This window comes from Convolutriloba macropyga, chromosome 1, assembly GCF_964194025.1.
Source record: "Convolutriloba macropyga chromosome 1, txConMacr16.3, whole genome shotgun sequence".
Lineage (NCBI taxonomy): Eukaryota > Metazoa > Xenacoelomorpha > Acoela > Convolutidae > Convolutriloba > Convolutriloba macropyga.
In genome coordinates this window covers 16,500,173-16,525,648 of record NC_134468.1, presented here as the reverse complement: position 1 = coordinate 16,525,648, position 25,476 = coordinate 16,500,173, and the positions used below count along the sequence as shown (strand labels likewise).

Genomic DNA, 25,476 nt, shown 5'->3' with positions numbered 1-25,476 from the left:
TGGTAGCTAGATAGGTGTAGACAATTCAATTTTCAAAAAAGCATGCTCAGAACATCAAAAAAATTGTTGTCGTCTTCGGTTGTGCATTTTGCTTGCCAATGTTTAAAGGACAGAGTTTATCAACGCTGAAGGTCAAAATCTGTTTGCAAGATATAATATAATTGGATCAAGGAAACAAATAATAACATTCTTCTAGGCAAATAAATTGCCTTCCAGGGACTTATCTCCCTCTCTCTCGTCTGACTTGCAAGCATTTAAATACATAAATACCTAAATACATTCAGACATATATACATACATTCCACTGTATACATATAGAAAAACATACACACATAAAACCAAGAACCTCTTGACATATACACACAAATTTCTACACACAAACATACATTTCAGCTTATACTCACGGAAACATATTGATAAACTTAAGCACAGTTATATTTATTTTTAAACAAATATACACTTTCATGAATACTTTCATTATTGTATACATGAATACGCATAATTTTATACATAAAATATTCATTCTTTCCTTTCTTTCAAAAGTTCAATCATACATAAAAAGTACAATTTCGAACACTTATACGGAACACTTAAAGCAAATATACGGACTTGTTTTGATAGGAACATACATAGTTACACATGTATATAAAAAAATAAAGACATGCTTTCCACATTATACTGTACATTTGCAAAAGTATTTTCATTAAAAACTGCTTCTGACTGCTCTTTGACTTATTTCAGACCATTTCAGAAACTGAGTTGTTCCGGTCCTACTTCGTTGAACAAAGTGAAGTCCACAAAAAATCACTTTTGAGTGCTCTTTCATAGCGCAAAATCCAATTCATACCATTTTAGGACTTTGAAAAACTTTGAAAATTTTCGAAAAAATTTTTTCCAAGTTTGGGACCTTTAGTATATGTAATGCGAAATTTTTCCTATTACCACTAAAGTGATATAGTCAGGGCGTCCTACCAGCTCACAAGTGGTTTTTCTCTACAGTAACAATATCAACAAGTGTAAGTTGCCGGGGGGGTCCGGACCCCCTCCCTACAAGACTTCAAGTCGACCAAAATCCTGATTTCTTTCGAAATGAAAGTTTGTTCAAGTTTCAGCAGTCAGTATAGCACTAAGAGTCTACACGAGACTACTGAAACTTGAACAAACTTTCATTTCGAAAGAAATCAGGATTTTGGTCGACATGAAAGTCTTGTAGAGGGGGGGGGGGTTTCGGACCCCCCCCCCCTACAGTCACTAGGCAAATTACTATACTACTCACAGGGCTTAGTTATTTCTACGCTTGAATGACATACTTTTGAAATACTAAAGTTCGAACATAACCAATTACGGTTGGTCACATTCCTCAAACGAAATACGGGCGCCAAGTGTATTGATGGCGCCAAGAGGGTATTGGTGCTTATTATTTAAGACCTCGTCAAAGATGTAAATGAAAAATTAAACCGATTTCGGCGCACTTTTGATTTGGTTTTCAGTAGTTAACTGCCACGTATGAAGTTCGCGGCTCAAATTCTGAGTGAGTGCAATTGAGATCAGGCAAAACTCAAGATGTCAAACATGATCAAAGTCATTTCAAAAGTCAAAACGTCAAACAAAATCAAGCCAAAAAACTGCATAATGAAGAACAAAACTAATACTATTGAGACAAACTTCATTCGAGGGCAATTAATAATGCTATTTCACTATGCTAAATTGTGAAAAAAGAGCACAATTATCTGAGAGGAAAAATTAGGGAAATTTCTTCAGTTGCAATAATTGGCAGTTGCAGATGACAAGTTGAGCATACAAAATTGACCTCCCGATGGTTTCAATTTTGTAAACGGATTGTACGCGAAGTTCGAGGACTTCGAAAATTTAATCTGATTTCGTATTCACTACAATATAGCACGACCGAAAAGATTTTGGTTATCAGAATTCGGAAACGAGCAAAATTGGAAATAATTTCCATTGCAAAATTCACCAGCTTGTTGTCAAAAAGGGCTGGGCTCATCATTGCTTCGCGGCCCTGGGAACCAAGACAAAAAACACCCAAAAAGTCCAATTAATTGCATAAGAACATTCTCAAAGGTCAAAGATTCCTTAAATTTAATTCTTCACTTCCAAAATAAATTTCCATTGCAGTTTCCAAAATGTTTCCCCAAGGGGAAATCTAGATAAATTGCTGTCTTATTAACAATTTTCTTAAGCTGACAAACCGCAAACTAAATTTGCGGTATCACGTATCAAGTTCATTTTTATGAATATCAAATTCCAGCCTCGCATAAACAGCGGAAGCAGAATCACATTCGAGTGGAATACGTCAAAATCAAACATGCATATGCGCATATATATACCAACAACTTTCTTAATTTTTTTTAATTTTTCCCTTAAACATATTGGTGAATTATAATAACGTGCATAACGCATCATATCCCACAGCAATTTGTGGGCCTTTAAAACCAGCGAATTTCTCGTTTTTCCCTTTTTAAAGCCAACACCCTTAATTCTATCGTAACCAAGAGTGAAAGTGAGCACTGACTTTGTCCGAATGGCAGTTTCGATGGAGTGGAAGTCATCCTCTGTGAGATCTGCTCCCCAGGACACCATTGCACGTGCATCTGAACAAAACAAGACCCTCATACAAGTGATGATAAGTATTCTATATCTTGATCTATTAAAGCATGAACCCATTCCAGCACTGAAACTCATTATCTATTTTTATTCAAGTCTATACATTTACATTTGATTGTCAATTAATTAAAAATTGACAGTTGAAAAATAGAGTGAGCATGAAAATATAGCTGCTAGCAACTGGAAACTAAGTCAATATTATCAGGTCATCTTAGTTTCCTTCAAATGCTGTCAGTAAAGTCTGTAAGTTAACAGAAAACAAATTTATATTTGAACTAGTTTGTTGATTGACATGAAAATGCCAATATTTAAATTAGGAATATGCACAGCAAAACAAGGTCAACTTAGAGAACGTCAATTATAGAACAAAGTCAACAAAATTCCTGAAAATAGCTTCAGTAAGCACTATTCATTGATTTACTTGCGAAAGAGAATACTAAAGTTAAATCACCAAAATAAGAATTATTGGGCGACGATTTGCCTTGGTTTGAACATTTAAATTTTCATTTCAAGACTAATTTTCATCTCCAACCACGCAAAAAAGACATTCTAAAATCTACCATCAAAGAAGAGAATCGCACTTCACATCGTCAACACAATCACAAGCAGATCCCACGCATGAAACACAATTTAAAAACCAAAACACGCACTCATAGCCCCAACACACATTTCAGTTTACAAGAAGCACAAGCTACGGGCGTGTAGAGAAAACGCTAAAACAAAATGTTACAAACAAGCAATCACAGCCAGGAATAGCAGCAGCGCCTCTAAAAAAAGATGTGTGTCAATTAGAAATTCAGAGTGCTAAGTTCTTAATTGTTTCCGAAAAAGAACTTCAGAGCGGACCACAAAACTATAAACATAGCCGGCAGATTGCCGGAAAATAGCCACGACAGACGCTTGTGGCCTTCAAGAATTGAAACAGCTAAAGAAATAAGATGAGCTTTTACCTCAGAAATTAATGAACAGCTCGTGCTCTGGATTTATCGACAACTTTCTGAATAGACCATATTTAAAAACAAATTTTGTACATTCTGCAACTCTAGAACCCATACTAAAACCCCTTCCTTTTTGTCTTCGAAATTACATTGTGGGGTGGATGTGTGAAGGGAGATTATCCAGACTATCGAATTGAGGCTGAGGAAGGTCGTCAAAACCGGTTGGATCCAAACTTTACAGCCCACCCTCAGCCCCCCTCCTCCCTGTCGCCTTTCAGGTCATCGAAAAATACGATTCATGGAGCGGTTTGCTTGTTGAATGGTTATCGCCTTTTGACCATGAAATACAACCTAAGAGCTAAAGCTCTCATCCAGTCTGAAGCAAACCACGATAAAACCAACAATTCATCCCACCTACTCAATGTTCTTTGAATATCATCATTGAAAAAGTGCCAGTTTCTATGTCTCCGTCAAAAGTTACTCACAGGAACAAACCAACAGCAGTTGAGTAAAACACGTTATGTCAGACACCTCAACTGGTTTAACACAGCAGATAAGTGAACTGACAATAAACGACGAAATATCTCGTTTCCTGATTCCAGTTGGAACTCTCCTTTTTTATCCCGACAGAAAAGATAACCTATATAAAGTCTCCATCTTGGAGCACGACATGGTCAGGTCCAAGGTGAGGTTTTTGCAGTGGGGTCCAAACTACGATGAATGGGTGTGCTCGAAATCAATTTGGGCGTATTCACAATTCACTCAATTTTTATCAAAAGTGAACAAGATACCGAGAGATCTATCTGCCCGCACAGACGAGTTGGTTCAATCTGCAACATTGGGAAGTGGCTCATCAGGCCCCAGTGACAATCCAAGCGAATTACCAGATTTGAAAACTAATTGCAGTAAAAATATTCCAACGATCCGCTATATCCGCGTGAAGTTCTGTATGCCATGGTCCGGGATTATTACGTCAATCATAGAGGATTGCATCTCAAATCCTGACTGTGTTGATAACTGGAAGAAATTTTTCGCAGTTAGCAAATGTGTTTTGCGTGCTTCAAACAGAGGGGGTAAAAACATCAGCAGCAGCAGGAAAACTCAATGATTAATAGATTTGAGCGATGGAGATCGGAGTATGCTGCCCTTTGGTACGAAGCGGCTTAAATGAAGCAAGCGAAAAATAAAAGCAACAGCACAGTGGAAGCGCTTGCCTCACGAACGAAAACACTTTGTCCTCAGGGACAGTTTGGTCGTGCGGCAAAGATTTTATCATCGGAGGGAATAGCACCCGACAATAAAAAAAACCCTCACTGAACTCAAACAACTGCATCCAGTGGAAAACAAAATTCCTGAGCCGACGGAAGACTATAGCTGCGAAGCTTATCAATTCGATGAAGGAAAGGTCCTATTGCAGCTCCAGTCTTTTTCGAATTTCACAGCAGCTGGGCCGTCTAAAATGTATCCGGAGCATCTTCACGCAATCAATTGTTCAATTTCCGATCAATCCAAGCGGGCAATGAATATCCTAATCAAATTAGTGAACTTGGCCAGCAGGGGCCAGATCCAAATCCTCGTGGTTCCAGCTTTTTGTAGTGCTATATTAACAGCATTGAATAAAAAGAAAACCGGCATTAGACCTATTGCTGTGGGTGAAGTTATTCGGCACCTTGTTACCAAGTGCATTGCAGAAGAAGCAGCCATCGAAGCGGTTTACTTGTTTGGTGCAAAGCAGTTGGGAGTTGCTGCCAGGGGAGGTGCCGAGAGCATAATGCACGCCAAAAAAATAACCTTCGAAAGAATGAAGATAGTAAAAAGTGGGGGCATACTCCAAATTGATTTCAGAAACGCATTTGATTCAGTGAAGCGCAGTCATCTCCTCGGCTCAACCAAAGTTTTGATGCCTAGTATAATGTCATTTGCATCCTTTTGTTACTCAAAGCATAGTGATTTGTTCTTCAATAGCTCAACTGTTGACTGTCAGACAGGAGTGCAACAAGGTGATCCACTAGGTCCACTTTCGTTTTCATTGGCCTTCTCGCCTCTTATTGACGAAATCGAAAGCAAATTACCAAATCTCTAGCAACATTGCTGGTAACTCGATGACGGAATTAATGCATGAACCGAGATCAAACTTTGTTAAGCGTTAGAAATTCTCTCATAATCGGGAGAAACATTTGGTTTAGAACTCAGGAAGGATAAGTGCGAGCTATGGTCAATCAAAAGCATGACGAAAGTTGACAATTTGATCAAGATGAACTGTGTAAATGAAATTGAAAGTTTAGGAGCTGCTATAGGATCTGATGCTTTTGTTTCCTCTTGTTTACTCAAACGCGTTAAAAAATTAGAGGCACTTCTACACCGTTTAGCATATGTAGACGATCCTCAATGTGCTCTTGGTATTTTGTGTTTTTGCCTTGGTGATCCCAAAATGGTCTACTCTTTGCGATGCAATTCTCCTTCTGACGAACCAAATAAAATCCTTCAAAAATTTGATTCGGTTCAGCGTGCAAGCTTTGAAGGTATTCTTGGAGTTTTGTTGTCAGACACCCCTTGGGACCAAGCATGCCTTCCAATCAATAAAACCGGTGTAGGAATAAAAAGATCAGCAGATCAAGTTCAGACTGCATACGTTGGATCTGTTTTTCAATCCTCCGTTATTGTAGAAAAATAAACAGGCCATAATCCAACTGAAGACATCTCATTTGTTAAGGCAGTTGAAGAATTAAGCGAAATTACGAAGACATATCCCTCTCAAAGAAAAATTCAAGAGGAACTCGATAACTAAGCCTTCGACGACTTGTTAGGAAAACAAAGTTCCATAAGAGAAAAGGCTCGTTTACAATCTCTTTCTTTACCGCAGTCTGGTCCCTGGTTATTCGCAGCCCCCATTCCAGCTCTGGGACTACACCTATCTTCCAATGAGTTCCGTGTTGCTCTCAAATAACGACGGGGTGTAAAATTGTACGAGAACGAGAGAATTTGACCTTTTTGTAAACCTGAAACTCTAGATATAATGGGCGACCATGCGGTGTCATGCTATGATCTCTCTTCACGATCGTATACGAGACAAAATTATATCAACTTGCTCGGGAGCTCTTTTGTCTCCCATCTGTGAACAGAAAAGTTTACTACCCGACAATAACTCCAGACCGGGCGAAATTTTCTTACCTGCATGGAATGCCCGTCAACCAGCAGCTTTAGACGTTACCGTCACTTTTCCCTTGCAGTCAAGCCTCATTATAAATGCGTCGGAGAAGAGTGGTTTCGCACTGTCAGCTGCTGAGGACAGAAGTAGAAACAGTACGCCCAGAAGTGTAGTGAAGTTGGCATTCAATTCCTCTGGCTTTCAAAACGTTTGGAGGATTTTCAGAGACAGTTCGTAAGACCCTCAAACGAATCACTACTCTCGCTGATAACAAAAATTTGCAGCCGGCGGGGCTGTCGATAGCCTTCAGTAGGTTATCTCAATCAGTCTCTGTTACAGCAATTCGGGGGTCTGCAACCATATCCTTGAAAGGGATGCTAGATTATAGACACAAGAAACGGGAGCAAATCTTTGAATCCTTGTTGCAGAAGTAAAGAGGCAAGTCGATCTTGAATAGCTTGTCATCCATGAGCGGGGACAATATGACTCACCCAATGAGTGGGGAGCTCAAAATTTAATGCATTATCATACTAGTTGTAACTCCGTGGCGGGTGAAATGTGATTGCACAGAACAGGAAGTTTTACCACAAACAATTTTTCCAAGAAGGAAACGAGTGTGATTGCATGGGTTGAACTGATAACAATGATCGTTTATGAACCAAGATTTTCTAATTAAAGAGTTATTAGATAGACAGACTGACCACCAGACTTTTTGGTTACATTCGGACTGTCATACCCGCTGTAAGGAAGAGCACATTTACTCTATAAGGAAAAAGCCCTAATGGAGCTTTTTCAAAAGTAATATTCGAAATCAAAAACTCAAGACTCTAATATTCAAGAATTGGGGCATTACGTTTGGCACTACTTAGAAGCACACTATTGACCTTTAACTAGTTAATGTTCATAAAATTTAAAGTTCATTAAGCGAGTTCAGAAGTCATTTTTTTGAGTGAGGTAAGTCACAGAATTGAGCTAAAAGCAGAACAAATCACGTCACGCACCCAAATTTTAACTGCAAAGCAGTAGAAATATCTGAAATTGAAAAAGTCAACTCCAAGAAGTCAGGTCGGAAGAATATTCGATGGAGACGACGAATTAAAAAAAACATAGCAGGACAAATCCTGACGTACAATTCAAAGAATTTGCGTTGACTTAACAAAAAACTAGACCTAGAACGTACTATGAGCGAATTGGGAAAAACACTTCTAAAAAAATCAATGTCAAAATGCCGCTAGCGAGAACAAAAATCCACTAGAAAAAACTCCGATCCAAAAAATTGAGAAAACAGTAAAAAACAAAGTGAAATTGCCGCATGTGAATTAAAACAGTGACAGTACCACGAAATAAACTTCCATTTTATCAAGACTTAAAAAAATTATTTTATTTCGAGAGCAGGTTTCCGGAAAAAAGATGCAATTAATTCCACTGCATTTGGAACATAAATATAAACCGACTAACGTCGGAAAAATTTCTCTCGAGTACAAATTGCTCTCGAACGCAGGGCAGGTCAATTTAATTCAGAGGGGCTGTAGCAATGAGAAATTTTTCTATATGGATACAAATAAACTACTAGAGAAGGATTAGACCCCGCAACCTCCGGCCTCCTCGTGCCATCCTATATTACAATCAGATTTGCTTTTGCAACAGACTCAATTGCCGGATAAGATCAAATTATATTGAACGCACAAATAAAGTCAAGCGTGAAAAAGTCACTCAGAAATGAAATCGAAAGAATTATCTATAAGAAAACGATGCAGCGAAAATTCAGCAAAAACCAAACACCTTTACAATAATGGCATCAAAAAATTTGTTTGAGAGCAATTAAATATAAACAATTCAACAGAAAGTAGTAGAATTCGAAAACTTTAGACTGAGTCAAAGCAGTGAAAGTTTTATTCCTCAGACGAAAATTTTCTGAATTAGTTTCTAAATTAAATTTAACGGCATTACTCGTCTTTTGCTCTAATGAAATCTGATAACCCGATAGAATAAGTCTAGATTGTTGTGATTTATCAGAAGTTAACCAGATTGTTTACTTCGCTCTTACTCTTCCACGATTTACTCTACTCTCCAGTTAATAGAAACGGAGGTTTGTGAAAGGTCACGCAAAAAATCTGGGAAAAGTCTATTAAGCAATGAAATAATGTAAACTAATGCGGCCCAATTTGAACACGCTTTAAATTAGTCATACAGACAAGGTATCAAAACGATAATATGGCAGTTTTTTTATATTTTAATTAAAAAACTTCCTTCAAATTCTTTTTGAAATGATACGCGATAACCTCTGAGAATAGTAGTACTAACCAACTGTTAATTTGACTTTCTCCACTTGGAATGGACATGCTAACAGCCAATGTAGCTCAAAGTGTCTCTCAACTTTCCAGTCTGATATCAGTCGCTTATTACTGCAGAACACAACCGAGAATCGCGTTCGCTGCCGATTTGCTCCTCTTGCTCTGGTCGACGACAGAGGTGCTTTTGGATCAGGCCAAGCTTTTACTTCGGCAATCCAAATAGGAAATTTTGGGGTCATCATATTGCTTTCCACCTGAACAAAAATTCAAACAGCAAATTTTCACGAGACACGAGATGATATTATTTTTATAATATACCAGGTGCCTTGTAACCAGGAAAGCTCTGTTAACTTCCACGAATTCCAAAACATTGTCATTTATATTAAAAAAATCTTCTGAGAAGGATATTCCTCATTGCCAAATGTTTTCAACATAGATATCAAACTAAGAACGAACTGAAGCAACAAATGAAATCGTAATTCTCAAACAAAGCAACAAAATACAATGCACTGCAATGCTAGGTCACTACGAAAAGGCCAGATTGATTTGGAATCTTTCGCTTATGGTCCTGGAAATCTTCCAAATTTTTATTTTGGCATAACTGACCGTGAAACAGGTTTGTCGTATCTGGGTATTCAAATGTATTTGTAAAAAACGAACAAATTGAAACGGAGGCAGACAAATTCAGAATTATCAATCGCAGAAAATGGGCTATTGGAAGCTGAACAGAACTTTTAAATCTTGAGTTTGAGTTTCTCGAATTTACATTTAGTTTTTTAATTAATCATATAAATTCAAACTTTAAAAAACTCAATGTTGAGACTTCAGCTATCTTATCACAGAGAACCAATTCCGCCTTAGCTATTCAACATCCATCCCGATAAGAACATTGATGTGCTAATTAAAACACAGACAAGTGACAACAAATCCTGCATTAACTCATTTCTCCCCCAGGAGTAGTTGAAAAAAATGCATTTGAATCTATCACTAAATCGGCCAAAATTTGGGCCAAAATAAGACAAAAGTAATTATGTACCAACCAGATCACTAATTTGTGTCAGTTGTAAACAAGAAAGAAACAGCTCTTCAATAAATGCTTGAAACCGACTACACTCTCTTCGACATGGCTTCAATGCCAACTAAGGACACTTAAAGCAGACAGAACTTCTCATGCCAACGGCAGTTGCATCGCAAATCATCTTAGTCGTGAATCATTTTGCCCTTATAAAAATTTAAAAAAAAACCCGAGTTAGTCTAAAACTGTCTTAAGAAATTCGAAAAACAAACAGAAAAACTCCGAGTTGCCCCAACCTTTTCAAATTGATAAAAACTGGAGATGTGGTGTCAAAATTGAAATGAGTACAACCGCAATTGGATCACAAAACATAATAATTAGTAAGCAAGGCTAAAATAAGAATAAAAATAGAAATCGTTACATTGATTCAATGGAACTAGATCATTAACTTAAAAATCTATATCGGCAATCATTTTTTCCCGACAGATCCCGCATTTAAACTGAACAACAAAAAGACAACCTTTACGGGCACAAAAATTGATCTGTAAAGGACAAACCACTATCCCACTTCATCTCGCATTCTGGGGAGCAAGATTTAGAAAACAATAATCAATAAAAAAAAAACAGAATTATTTGAGTATTTTCAATGGTTTCCTGATAGACAGTTTGGCTTCACAAACAAACAAAACACCCGACTACCGTCGGAACTCTGGGGAGGGATAGCTTTTAGGAGGAGGAAACTAAGTTCACTAAGGGTGGGCATTATGATCACAATTAAGATTTAAAGTGAAACAAACATTGACGCTAATTTTGGCCCGCTATTTATTTGATTGTTAAGTAAACTGCCACCACTTGTTCGGCTGTTTAAAACAGTAAACGCGAGAAAATTTTAGGTCAAGCAAAACGCAAAAGGTCGGGCGTAAAGTCACTATAAAAGTTAGGAGCCAAGCAAAACTTTGCATAAAAAAGACACGTTTACAATAATTGCTTCCAAACTCGTTCGAGAGCTATTAAACATATTTGCTTGTTTAACTAAGGGAGAAGTAAGCTGTTGAAAGTTGTGCTCAAATCACAAAAATGTGTACATAATGAAAATTTCTGCAATGAAGTGACAGGTCAAAGTGCGTATTGAGTCGTCTTTTAAGACAGATTCACGTTGATATACTGAGCAAAAATATGTTTAAAACCAGGTGGTATAAAAAATCAGCGTGTACTTACTCCAAATTCTTCAGGACAATCATGAGAGTGCCGTTAAATAGTCGCCATTGATTCCCATAAGACAAATTGCCATTGAAAGAACAATAAAAAAATGAAATTTGCTCTTTGCACAAGAACATTTTTACAAGGCAAACTAATTTGATGTCATTTCGTAGTTTGACAAACTTCTGTTCCCTAATGAGACGATACAAGGGCTAGTATTAACTAACATCAATAAGCATTAGCGATAGCAACTAAAGCTTATTAGAACAAACTTATAGCGGGCATCTAAAATTGGGATTTTACAGTTTATCCCCGTGTCTATTTCTGATTTTGTTTTCCGATACTGACTCTGCCGATTATAGCTCACTTTGTTGAGCACCTGCTGCTTAAAAACCCTTTGAGTAGAATGAAAGAGTGAAACTAGCCTAAAAGATAGCAACAAATATCACAAACTGTTGAACGATCTGTGACCTAACGTAAAGCGAAACAAATTCTAGTTCGACGAAGAAAAAACAAAGAGGAACAAATTTATATTGACTAAACAAACAACTAGACCCAGAATATACTTTGAATGGAATGGAAAACTCATTTAAGAAAACAATCCGATCAATAAAAATGAGGAAAGAAAAAACAGCGAAAATCAAGGCGAATTACCACATTAAGCGACTTTCGAAACAACTCGCTTTTACGCTCCATTTATTTTTTCGACGTGACCAAAATCAACTGGAATTTCAAATCGAAAAACATCAAAATGTGTAAGAAGATCTTAGAAAACAGCCGTAATAATTCTGGAAACAAGTTGAAAACAGGCATTGAAAACATAGCCTTTAAATTGTCGGAAAACAACCACAGTCGACCCATTTGATCAACGTTGGGATTAAAACAGTTACAGAAAAAAACAATTGACGACAGCCTCATTTTTCTGTTATGTCAAAAAGGATTCTAATTTGGTTCAAATCTGTTTCATTGGACTCGAAAATTATTGTATATTCAGCCTCCAAATAGCGGGACAATAAAGCTAAAATCAATATAAGCTAGCATTATACTCTAAAGAGCGCTGATTAGTCAAAATTCAAACATTAAGCTTTAGTCTCCGGGCTTTATTAGTTTATCCCAATTCTTTTGATTTCGCTTCCTGGCCTTAAACGTATTCGCGTAATATTGGTGAAAAAAAAACAGTCTATTCAGTTGAAGCAGTGAGTGACGCTACTTGAAGGTAGCGACTCAGGTGAAAACGGATAAAAGTGATCCAAAGGTCAAGCGAATATCGTAGAACACCATCAGATAACTAGAACAAAGCTGAAGCCAAATAACAATAGAAGTTAGCCAAAACAAACAAAATAATTTTGAAAAAATTTGATTACTTCACTTCCTCTACAATAATGCACAAATTAAAAACCTGCAATTGTGCACTTGGTGTCATTCAAGGACATACCAAACAATAGGCAGGTCATAATATTCTAACAAATTTCTCTCTTTTTGAAAAAAAGAGAAAAAGGACAAAAAATAACATGAGGTGTCTATTCAGTTCCCAATAGAAGAAACAAAAAGGAACAATATGATAAAAATTCGTAAACATAAATAAAAATCAGTCAAAAAATTTGCTTAGAACTCATCGATTTTTTTAAAAAATAATTCAACTTCCAGATAAAGCAACCCTAAAAATATGACGCTAGCCTATTCGAACCATTAAAGCAGAAAACAATAGGTAAAACCTATAGAAAACAAACACCGCCGAAAACGTGTAGGAAAATAGTCCCCTTTGACAAACACTGGGAAAGATAAAAAGCAACAAAAATTGACCGAATTTATTTCAAAGTACTCTAACCTGGTGTGCAGTTTATATTAGATTCCAAAATTCACTTAAGTCAGCTTCTAAGCTGAATGCTAACAAGCTTTATAATAATGCCAGCTATAAAAACAATACCAGCTAGCAATCACTCTAATCAACTTTGATAACCTAATACACTTTAACTTTATGACCAGGCTTTATCGGCTTATCCTGTTTGTTTTGATTTTACTCTCTTAAAATTGACCGTATCCACTAAATTGCGTGATTTAATGAAAGAAAGAATATTAAATCCAATCGAATAAAAGTGCTTGAGGTATGCCAGGAGTGAAAGTCGTGACTTATATTAAACGAAAAACGAGAACGAAAGGTAAACGGAAACAAAACAAAACGTAGCAGGACGAGCCCTGACACACACAAACGAATTTTCATTGACTAAAACAATTAGACTTAGAATGGACAAAAAATCCGATCCAATAATCGAGCCAATAAAACTCAAAGTGAAATAAGTTATTAAAAAACAATAAGCGAGACAGCGTTGTTTTTTCTTCAAACACCATTTTTTCACTTTGGAAATTAGTCAAAAATTTCATTTAGCAAAGCCACTCGATTCTTTGTTCAACTTCGTTTCGGAGTGACCAAAATCATAATTGCAAGGCTTTAAAAATTCATAAAAATTTGTCACGTCTTCAAAAACCATAGCCGGAAGAACTCCTGAAACGACTCAAAGTGGATTTAACCATCCTCACAGACTCAATTTTCCTCCTATATAATTATACTGAGGATTTTGCAACAACAACAAGAATATGAAGAAAAGTAATTTCCAAAAACTATTGTAATTTATCAAAATTTAAAAGCTCTAATTCCAAAAAAAATTTGTTTATGTAGCTGTCGCACAGATATGCAATTCGCAGGTAAATTTGGCGGAAAACAGGCACCTATTGCCATTTTTAACAGAGTGAAACTAGCCTAAAAGATAGCAACAAATATCACAAACTGTTGAACGATCTGTGACCTAACGTAAAGCGAAAAAAATTCTAGTTCGACGAAGAAAAAACAAAGAGGAACAAATTTATATTGACTAAACAAACAACTAGACCCAGAATATACTTTGAATGGAATGGAAAACTCATTTAAGAAAACAATCCGATCAATAAAAATGAGGAAAGAAAAAACAGCGAAAATCAAGGCGAATTACCACATTAAGCGACTTTCGAAACAACTCGCTTTTACGCTCCATTTATTTTTTCGACGTGACCAAAATCAACTGGAATTTCAAATCGAAAAACATCAAAATGTGTAAGAAGATCTTAGAAAACAGCCGTAATAATTCTGGAAACAAGTTGAAAACAGGCATTGAAAACATAGCCTTTAAATTGTCGGAAAACAACCACAGTCGACCCATTTGATCAACGTTGGGATTAAAACAGTTACAGAAAAAAACAATTGACGACAGCCTCATTTTTCTGTTATGTCAAAAAGGATTCTAATTTGGTTCAAATCTGTTTCATTGGACTCGAAAATTATTGTATATTCAGCCTCCAAATAGCGGGACAATAAAGTTAAAATCAATATAAGCTAGCATTATACTCTAAAGAGCGCTGATTAGTCAAAATTCAAACATTAAGCTTTAGTCTCCGGGCTTTATTAGTTTATCCCAATTCTTTTGATTTCGCTTCCTGGCCTTAAACGTATTCGCGTAATATTGGTGAAAAAAAAAAAACAGTCTATTCAGTTGAAGCAGTGAGTGACGCTACTTGAAGGTAGCGACTTAGGTGAAAACGGATAAAAGTGATCCAAAGGTCAAGCGAATATCGTAGAACACCATCAGATAACTAGAACAAAGCTGAAGCCAAATAACAATAGAAGTTAGCCAAAACAAACAAAATAATTTTGAAAAAATTTGATTACTTCACTTCCTCTACAATAATGCACAAATTAAAAACCTGCAATTGTGCACTTGGTGTCATTCAAGGACATACCAAACAATAGGCAGGTCATAATATTCTAACAAATTTCTCTCTTTTTGAAAAAAAGAGAAAAAGGACAAAAAATAACATGAGGTGTCTATTCAGTTCCCAATAGAAGAAACAAAAAGGAACAATATGATAAAAATTCGTAAACATAAATAAAAATCAGTCAAAAAATTTGCTTAGAACTCATCGATTTTTTTAAAAAATAATTCAACTTCCAGATAAAGCAACCCTAAAAATATGACGCTAGCCTATTCGAACCATTAAAGCAGAAAACAATAGGTAAAACCTATAGAAAACAAACACCGCCGAAAACGTGTAGGAAAATAGTCCCCTTTGACAAACACTGGGAAAGATAAAAAGCAACAAAAATTGACCGAATTTATTTCAAAGTACTCTAACCTGGTGTGCAGTTTATATTAGATTCCAAAATTCACTTAAGTCAGCTTCTAAGCTGAATGCTAACAAGCTTTATAATAATGCCAGCTATAAAAACAATACCAGCTAGCAATCACTCTAATCAACTTTGATAACCTAATACACTTTAACTTTATGACCAGGCTTTATCGGCTTATCCTGTTTGTTTTGATTTTACTCTCTTAAAATTGACCGTATCCACTAAATTGCGTGATTTAATGAAAGAAAGAATATTAAATCCAATCGAATAAAAGTGCTTGAGGTATGCCAGGAGTGAAAGTCGTGACTTATATTAAACGAAAAACGAGAACGAAAGGTAAACGGAAACAAAACAAAACGTAGCAGGACGAGCCCTGACACACACAAACGAATTTTCATTGACTAAAACAATTAGACTTAGAATGGACAAAAAATCCGATCCAATAATCGAGCCAATAAAACTCAAAGTGAAATAAGTTATTAAAAAACAATAAGCGAGACAGCGTTGTTTTTTCTTCAAACACCATTTTTTCACTTTGGAAATTAGTCAAAAATTTCATTTAGCAAAGCCACTCGATTCTTTGTTCAACTTCGTTTCGGAGTGACCAAAATCATACTTGCAAGGCTTTAAAAATTCATAAAAATTTGTCACGTCTTCAAAAACCATAGCCGGAAGAACTCCTGAAACGACTCAAAGTGGATTTAACCATCCTCACAGACTCAATTTTCCTCCTATATAATTATACTGAGGATTTTGCAACAACAACAAGAATATGAAGAAAAGTAATTTCCAAAAACTATTGTAATTTATCAAAATTTAAAAGCTCTAATTCCAAAAAAAATTTGTTTATGTAGCTGTCGCACAGATATGCAATTCGCAGGTAAATTTGGCGGAAAACAGGCACCTATTGCCATTTTTAACAGAGTGAAACTAGCCTAAAAGATAGCAACAAATATCACAAACTGTTGAACGATCTGTGACCTAACGTAAAGCGAAAAACATTCTAGTTCGACGAAGAAAAAACAAAGAGGAACAAATTTATATTGACTAAACAAACAACTAGACCCAGAAAAGACTTTGAATGGAATGGAAAACTCATTTGAGAAAACAATCCGATCAATAAAAATGAGGAAAGAAAAAACAGCGAAAATCAAGGCGAATTACCACATTAAGCGACTTTCGAAACAACTCGCTTTTACGCTCCATTTATTTTTTCGACGTGACCAAAATCAACTGGAATTTCAAATCGAAAAACATCAAAATGTGTAAGAAGATCTTAGAAAACAGCCGTAATAATTCTGGAAACAAGTTGAAAAGAGGCATTGAAAACATAGCCTTTAAATTGTCGGAAAACAACCACAGTCGACCCATTTGATCAACGTTGGGATTAAAACAGTTACAGAAAAAAACAATTGACGACAGCCTCATTTTTCTGTTATGTCAAAAAGGATTCTAATTTGGTTCAAATCTGTTTCATTGGACTCGAAAATTATTGTATATTCAGCCTCCAAATAGCGGGACAATAAAGTTAAAATCAATATAAGCTAGCATTATACTCTAAAGAGCGCTGATTAGTCAAAATTCAAACATTAAGCTTTAGTCTCCGGGCTTTATTAGTTTATCCCAATTCTTTTGATTTCGCTTCCTGGCCTTAAACGTATTCGCGTAATATTGGTGAAAAAAAAACAGTCTATTCAGTTGAAGCAGTGAGTGACGCTACTTGAAGGTAGCGACTTAGGTGAAAACGGATAAAAGTGATCCAAAGGTCAAGCGAATATCGTAGAACACCATCAGATAACTAGAACAAAGCTGAAGCCAAATAACAATAGAAGTTAGCCAAAACAAACAAAATAATTTTGAAAAAATTTGATTACTTCACTTCCTCTACAATAATGCACAAATTAAAAACCTGCAATTGTGCACTTGGTGTCATTCAAGGACATACCAAACAATAGGCAGGTCATAATATTCTAACAAATTTCTCTCTTTTTGAAAAAAAGAGAAAAAGGATAAAAAATAACATGAGGTGTCTATTCAGTTCCCAATAGAAGAAACAAAAAGGAACAATATGATAAAAATTCGTAAACATAAATAAAAATCAGTCAACAAATTTGCTTAGAACTCATCGATTTTTTTAAAAAATAATTCAACTTCCAGATAAAGCAACCCTAAAAATATGACGCTAGCCTATTCGAACCATTAAAGCAGAAAACAATAGGTAAAACCTATAGAAAACAAACACCGCCGAAAACGTGTAGGAAAATAGTCCCCTTTGACAAACACAGGGAAAGATAAAAAGCAACAAAAATTGACAGAATTTATTTCAAAGTACTCTAACCTGGTGTGCAGTTTATATTAGATTCCAAAATTCACTTAAGTCAGCTTCTAAGCTGAATGCTAACAAGCTTTATAATAATGCCAGCTATAAAAACAATACCAGCTAGCAATCACTCTAATCAACTTTGATAACCTAATACACTTTAACTTTATGACCAGGCTTTATCGGCTTATCCTGTTTGTTTTGATTTTACTCTCTTAAAATTGACCGTATCCACTAAATTGCGTGATTTAATGAAAGAAAGAATATTAAATCCAATCGAATAAAAGTGCTTGAGGTATGCCAGGAGTGAAAGTCGTGACTTATATTAAACGAAAAACGAGAACGAAAGGTAAACGGAAACAAAACAAAACGTAGCAGGACGAGCCCTGACACACACAAACGAATTTTCTTACCTAAAACAATTAGACTTAGAATGGACAAAAAATCCGATCCAATAATCGAGCCAATAAAACTCAAAGTGAAATAAGTTATTAAAAAACAATAAGCGAGACAGCGTTGTTTTTTCTTCAAACACCATTTTTTCACTTTGGAAATTAGTCAAAAATTTCATTTAGCAAAGCCACTCGATTCTTTGTTCAACTTCGTTTCGGAGTGACCAAAATCATACTTGCAAGGCTTTAAAAATTCATAAAATTTGTCACGTCTTCAAAAACCATAGCCGGAAGAACTCCTGAAACGCCTCAAAGTGGATTTAACCATCCTCACAGACTCAATTTTCCTCCTATATAATTATACTGAGGATTTTGCAACAACAACAAGAAAAATATGAAAAGTAATTTCCAAAAACTATTGTAATTTATCAAAATTTAAAAGCTCTAATTCCAAAAAAATTTGTTTATGTAGCTGTCGCACAGATATGCAATTCGCAGGTAAATTTGGCGGAAAACAGGCACCTATTGCCATTTTTAACTGGTACCCTAGTGCATTTGTATCATAATAATAGATATATCAAGACAGATTAGTAGAAGTGTGTAACTGCCTATCCACAACTTGCTTGTGGTGCGGCGACATTTCTTTATTTACGCCATGGTGAATGACATGCGGCCTCTGGGTTAGGGGGACCAGGAGGGGCATCGTCAACATCAGGGGAAAAGGGCAAGGAAGGCGGATTATTCTGTGCAGTGTGGTCGTGTAGGACTGATGGTATTACGTCCAGCCATTTGGCTACCTCTACTGTTCTTTCCCATAGGTCAATTACTTTCAGGTCCTTGGTGTTCTTATTGCAGTTCAAAAAGTGATTTACGTCACGTGGTGCTACATCACATTTGATACAGCGGTAATCAATATTGTCACAGATCCCACTCAAGTAAGAGTTTAGCAGGGGACAGTATCCAGTTCTCAGTCGTGCTAATCGGTTACGTGAAATTCGTGTCAGCGTTTGCTTGCTGTCTTTGTTCAACTGAGTATGGACCGTGTGTCGGTGGATACTATTGTGCACATTTTTGTATTTGCGATTTAATTGCTCTATTGTTTGTGTGTTGTTTCACGCGGTCCCTATAAGTATCATTTAGTGTCAGTATCAGGGGACGAAAACTGGTTGAAGAGGCTGCTTTATGATCAGCCCGATAGTTCTGATAACTGCCGGCTAGAAATGGCTCTGCAAACATTTCTGTGTGAGCTTCGACAGGCAGCATTTTAGCCTCATTGTGAACGTCCTTGATGTCAAACAATTTTACACAGCCAGTAATTGAGAGAAGAGCAATGTTTTGTTGCACTTGCAGGTGGTTCCACTTTGTATTGCTGATTGTGCAAGCCTCAATAGCACCGCAGTTCAGGACGCTCCGACCGATAGCATTTTAAGTCACTGAGATTGTCTCTTTTGGGCAGTCCCAATCGCTACCAGCAATCTTGTTCAGTATCTTATTGCGCTTTTGTAATTTCTCTTTGGTGCTTCTTCCATGTTCTCCAAAATTAAGCATACTATCGATGGTTAGACCCAGTACTTAGACTTTATACTTTACTGGTATTGGTGAATTGTTCATAGTGAGGTGTGGGTCAAACTTCTCCTCCTTGTTCCAGGTTGTGAACACAGTTGCATTTGATTTTTCAGCTGATAACATAAGTTTTCTTGATTCTAGCCAGTCGTGTAAAGTATTCAAGTATGGAGTTATCGTGTCACCTAATTTTTCAACCTGTGGGTGAGATGTGGTTAAAGTTATATCATCAGTGTAAGACGTGACGTTTATATCTTTCGGGGGTAGAGGCAGCTTGCTCAGGTAAATGTTGAAAAGCATTGGCGATAATACACCACCTTGGGTGACACCCTGTTTGACTTTTCTCCACATTGATTTTTCATTATTGTATGATACGTAAGAAAACCTGCCCTGTAAGAATGAAGCGACCCATCTTTTAGTGCTATTCGGTAGTGGTGCCCCGAACATGTCTCTTAGTAGTAGGTTGTGATCAACCGTGTCGAAAACGGCGGTGAGGTCTAAGGCTACTAGTAGAGTACGATTGAAGGGTTTCTTTTGATTAACATCTTTTTGTAAATAATTCTACAAAAAAGATTCTCAAGTATGGACGCTTCTACGCAGCAGCAGAACTACGAGCGGGCAACCGATTCCAGGATCCCAGTACACATACACACTGTACAGACTGCAAGAGACGGGTTTTTGCGACGGGATCAGGTCCCTCTGGTCCCTAGTTTTCATTTGATTGAATTCTAAAAAATAGTCCGGTCTAAAGACCTTGTAATACAAGTATTCTTAAAACAATGATACAATTTGACAGATAATCTAACAAAAAATATAAAGAGAAAAACCGAGGAAAGAGAAGGGAGGTGACGAAGGACAAAATCAGAAAAAATATTCGCTACGAAAATCTGTAACAAAATTCTTTACAAATTTGACATTAATTTCACCTTCAAATAATGAAAACGTGCAAAGATATCTTTAAAAAAATTGCCCGAAGAATTCCGGAAACGACTCGAAGCAGAAAATTGCCTATCCTCACTGTCCAGAAGCAACTCCAAATTGATTATTCTAAACATTTTGAAACAGCAAAAATACATACAGAAATTAGCTGAAAAAAACTGAAAACGGACTTGATACCAATAACCTGTAGAATTGCTCTTAATTAGGAATTGATAAACAAAAACCCCGCAGAGGACCACAAAACTTGACGAAATAAAAAAACAGGCAAAATTGACAAAAATTTACCTAAATTACTCGATTTCCTTTAATAAACATACCCAGCAATTTGCCGGAAAACATCCACTAGTTGTTCCCGTTTGGAAAAACTGATTGATGTAGGCAACCCTTTTTGAAGTGCGAACTATTTTGATTTTAATTTGTTGTTAGACATACTAATGTTAATTAATGAGAAGCAACAGGGGCTATGCTAAATACCAAACAGCATTTGGGATGGTAATTGTAAATTATTAGCGGGCATCTAAATTAGCGGGCATCTAAATTTGATCTCTATGGGTTTATGTTTATCCTCAATTTTTGATTTTCTTTTTAAACCATTCCGTTCATTTCAAATTGCTTCGCTGAGCAAGTGCTGTTCAAAAAAAATTGAGCAGAATGAGTGAAGAACAAAACTATCCTGAAGAATTCGAAGACCTCTCGCAAAATGTCGAAGAGGCAAAATGAGGTAAAGCGAAACTATTGGACGAAAAAAACATAGCAGGACAAGTCGTGAAATGCAATCCAAAAAAATGAAATAAAATCTTAGAACTACTGTGCCTGACCAGCAGACCAGTTAACAATGCAAGCCAAACAGTCTCACACGTTTAGAGAAATTAAAATTATCAAACCAAAATAAACAAAAATCTTATCATTGCCGAAATTCTCAAAACTTTTACAAGGCCAAGCTTGATCAATATAAATATACTCATTAACCCACGCTTAAGCCTTGAAAGGGGTTTATTGGCAAAGGGGTTTATCTAAATTTTGCAATATTAATATTTTCAAAACGACTTATTTTATCTCGGAAATCTGACAGGTAGCCCATCTGCAAAAGCCGGAAAAAGTTTGATAGTCCCTTAAAGATTGCTAAACTCAAAAAACAAACTACAAAATTTGAAAATAATTGCGAAAGATGAAGCTAAAATTCGTGATAATAACAACTTCAGAACCATTTGAATGTCACCCGAAATCATCCAGTAACCCAATCTCAAGCCTATAAAGTCTCACTGGCGTATAAAGATTAATAAATTCGGAACATGATAATAATGTTCAGAAAAATTGAAAAATGCAAATTTTATCAAAGAACTGCAAAAATTCGTAATTTTGAAACGCTAAAACCATTGCAATGCCCCTAGCAGCTAGGCAGTAAATTATGATTAAGCCTTGAAGAAGTTTTGTTTTCTGGCTATTGGAGTTTTAAAAACAACACACAAATTTTAAAAACGTGAAAAAAAATGCAAAAATTAGTATCATTTTGCTTGTTTATGTTAACAGTACCAAAACATATAGCTCAAACCAAAGGCCATTCAAAGTATTTTGGTCTTTCAAAAGACCTTTACCGACGTTGACAAACGTCATTTCAAGACTCATCAGACAAACATAAACCGACAAATGTCGGAAGAATTGCTCTTGAACGACAGGCGAGGCAATTTAATGAATGGTATTTAGTATAGATCAATTTTTCTTTATGGGTGCAAAAAACCTTGACCCCACGGGGATTCAAACCACTGATCTCCAGATCCATGACCACACGCACTAACCACTGCGCTACGCGTCACGTATTTCTCCTGTGCTACAACCGAATTTATATTAGCAACAAGCTTTACTTTGGAGCACTAGATATCACTCAAAAATGATGATAGAAAGCGTGAAAAAGTCACTTCAGAAGTCAAAGAATGTTCTAGAAGAAAAGCGCTAAATTGTCAAACGAAAAATTTGCATAAAAAAGACACACATACGTTAACAATAATTGCTATGAACTGCGTTCAAGAGCAATTAAAAAACCCGAACACTGACGAAAAACCGTGAAAATTTGCACCATTTTGGGCAAGAAGCCCTTACATAACCGACTAACGTCAGGCGAATTGCTCAAACGGCCAGTTGGCTTCGTCAGTAGCTAGTCACGGTTTAGTGAGGCCAGCTCTGGCTTAATTGAAGGGGCATGAGGCGAGCGCAGCGCGGGGGTGATTGGCAACAGTGGGCGGGGGGGGTAACGGGTTTAGGGGGGCCATTGGCTGCAAGGTGCGGGGCCCTTACAGCCTGAACGATGTGCAAGGTTAGAGATTGGGTGAGGGGTAGTGGGGGTCATTTTCTAAGAACCGCGCCTCCATAAGTAAGTCTCAAAAAGAGTTTCTGAGAATCGCATACTCGGAGAATAGTGAGCGTAAAGGCTCTAAAAGCACTTAATGCCCACTGGGCGCTACCTGTTTATCCTGCTTTTGAGGACGAAAAGTCAAATGGTTCAGACGATAAATTAGTCAAGCAAAAAATCGCATAAAAAGACCGACAGGACTAATATAATTGGTACAAACTTCGTTTGAGAACAATTTAAAACGACGTTTTAACATTGAATAAAGGTCTTCGCAGCAGCTGGACAACTCTACGCACTTAATGGAATACTAATACCAGCTATGAGCATCTAATGAAACTCAATAACGACTGAGTGCTACCTGTTTATCCCGTTTCGACAGGTCAAAGTCATTGGAAAATGTGTGCAAACATCTTACAAAAAAAGAAAACCAATACCATCCAAATTCTTTGGATTGTAAAAAATAGGAGGGCAAAAATAGCCTGCTGGCAGCTATGAAACATAACCGGCAGATTGCCGGAAAATAGCCGCGACAGAGGCTTGTGGCGTTACATGAAGTGAAACAAGTATAGAAATAAAATAGACAGATCGACCACCAGTCCTTTAATAGACCACTAGACTTTTTGGGGTAGCTTCGGACTGTCATTTTTATGAGACACATAAGCTCTATAAAGAGAAAGCTCTAATAGGGCTTTTCAAAATTAGGATCTTTTCCGTTTATGCCCACTCAACTTAGTGGGCGCATATTATTTGCACCCCCCAGATGCACGTGCAATATTTGGGGGGGGGTCACAAACGGAAAAGATCCCAAATTAATAATCGAAATCAAAAACTCAAGACTCTAATATTCAAGGATTAGGGCATAAGTTTGGCACTACTTAGATGCACACTATTGACCTGTAATAAGTAAATGTTCATAAAATTTAAAGTTTCATAAGTGAGCTCTGAAGTCATTTTTTGGGGTGAGGTAAATCATTGAAAAAGTAAATTCCAAGAAGTCACGGTAAGACGAAACAAAAATCTGTTAGACGAAGTAAAAAAAACATAGCAGGACGAGTCCTGAAATACAATTCAAAGAATTGAATGAAACACTCAGACGTATTCTACCTCACCAGCAGATCAATTGAACAATGCCAGCCAGAACGCAAAAATCATCAAAGAATTGAGAAACTAAAAGAATCAAAACTAAACAAAAACAAACTCATTGCTAAAACTCTCGAAGCTTTTAAAGCTAAGGCAAAATTTTTTTCCTTTAAAAACACCTATTACAAAAATATGTTCAAATCCAATTTTTGTTTCTGAAATTGGTCCAGTATTATATCTGCAAGACCTGAAAAATATTCATTGGCCTTTGAAGATCGATTAACTCGAAAATGACCATTTGAAAAAAAGAAATCAATTGCAGATCATTGAAATGTTGCTGAAAATCGTGATATAAATATCTTCAGAATCATTTCTGTGTCTCTAGAGGCTATCCAGTAACCCAATTCTAAGCTTTAAAAAACTCATTGGCTCATAGATCGATGGGCAACTTTTAGAAAAAATTTCAAACTTCAAAAAATAGAAATTCGTTCCATTAAAATGTTGAAAGCCATTCAATTGCCCCCTAGCATCTTTTTAATAACATAATGTCAAAAGCTGGATGCGGTTACCTGGCTACTGAGGCAAGAAAAAATAAATAAAATACAAATGTTTTAAAAAAAACTTGAAATTGCAAATTCTATCAAAAAGTTTCTAAAAGTCGAAAGGTTAAATTGTTGAAAACAAATCCATTGACACTAAAATTCATGCAATAATTTTTTATCAGAACGTGAAATAGGTTTTCTTGCAAATGAGAATGGACGAATATCAAAAACTGACAAACTTTAGGAAACATTAAAAAAAATTGCAGATCATGCTCAAAAAAATGCTAAAATTCGAGACATTAAAAAGTGAAAAAGCATTCCATTGATACTAGAAACTATGCAGTGCCCTATTAACAAACCTCAAAGGAGATTGCCTGGTCCCTGAAACTGGAAGAATTGAGAAAAATGATGAAAATTTTCAAAAACCTGAAAAAAATGAATTTGTTCTAAAATTTGTGATATTCAAAAGTTGAAAACTATTCCATGGCAAGTAAAAGTTTTTCAGTACTTATTATCAAACCCCTAATGAGGTTGTCTTGCCCCTGGGACTCAAATAACTTGAATGATGACAATAAACATGTCAAAAAAATTGAAAAATTTGCAACTTTTGTCAAAAAATGCTAAAATTCACGATGTCAAAAAGTTGAAAACCGTTATAATTACCATTACCACTACAAACTGTGCAGTATTCTATCATCCAACCCTTTAATAAACCCTAGAGGAGGTTTCGTGACACCTAGGGCTAAAAAACTCAAAAAATGTCAAAAGATTTTCAAAAAACCTGAAAAAAAATCGCAAAAATTAGTATCATTTTGTGTGTTTGTGTTTGTAGTACCACGACATATAGCTCATAAAATGGTCATAACAAGCAATTTTGTCTCGCAAAAGGACTTCATCAGCTTTTAAAAACTTCA

General features: G+C 36.2%; 1 protein-coding gene across 1 annotated transcript in view; it reads right to left on the bottom strand.

The window, feature by feature from the left end:
- LOC142345987 (uncharacterized) overlaps positions 1-25,476 on the bottom strand; it is an 87,332-nt gene that overhangs the window by 16,769 nt on the left and 45,087 nt on the right. Inside the window, exons 12-13 of the mRNA XM_075398460.1 lie at positions 9,016-9,259; positions 2,534-2,612 (exon numbers count right to left, since the gene is read on the bottom strand). Of these exons, the coding sequence (XP_075254575.1) occupies positions 2,534-2,612; positions 9,016-9,259 (323 nt within the window). The remainder of the gene's footprint in view (positions 1-2,533; positions 2,613-9,015; positions 9,260-25,476) is intronic.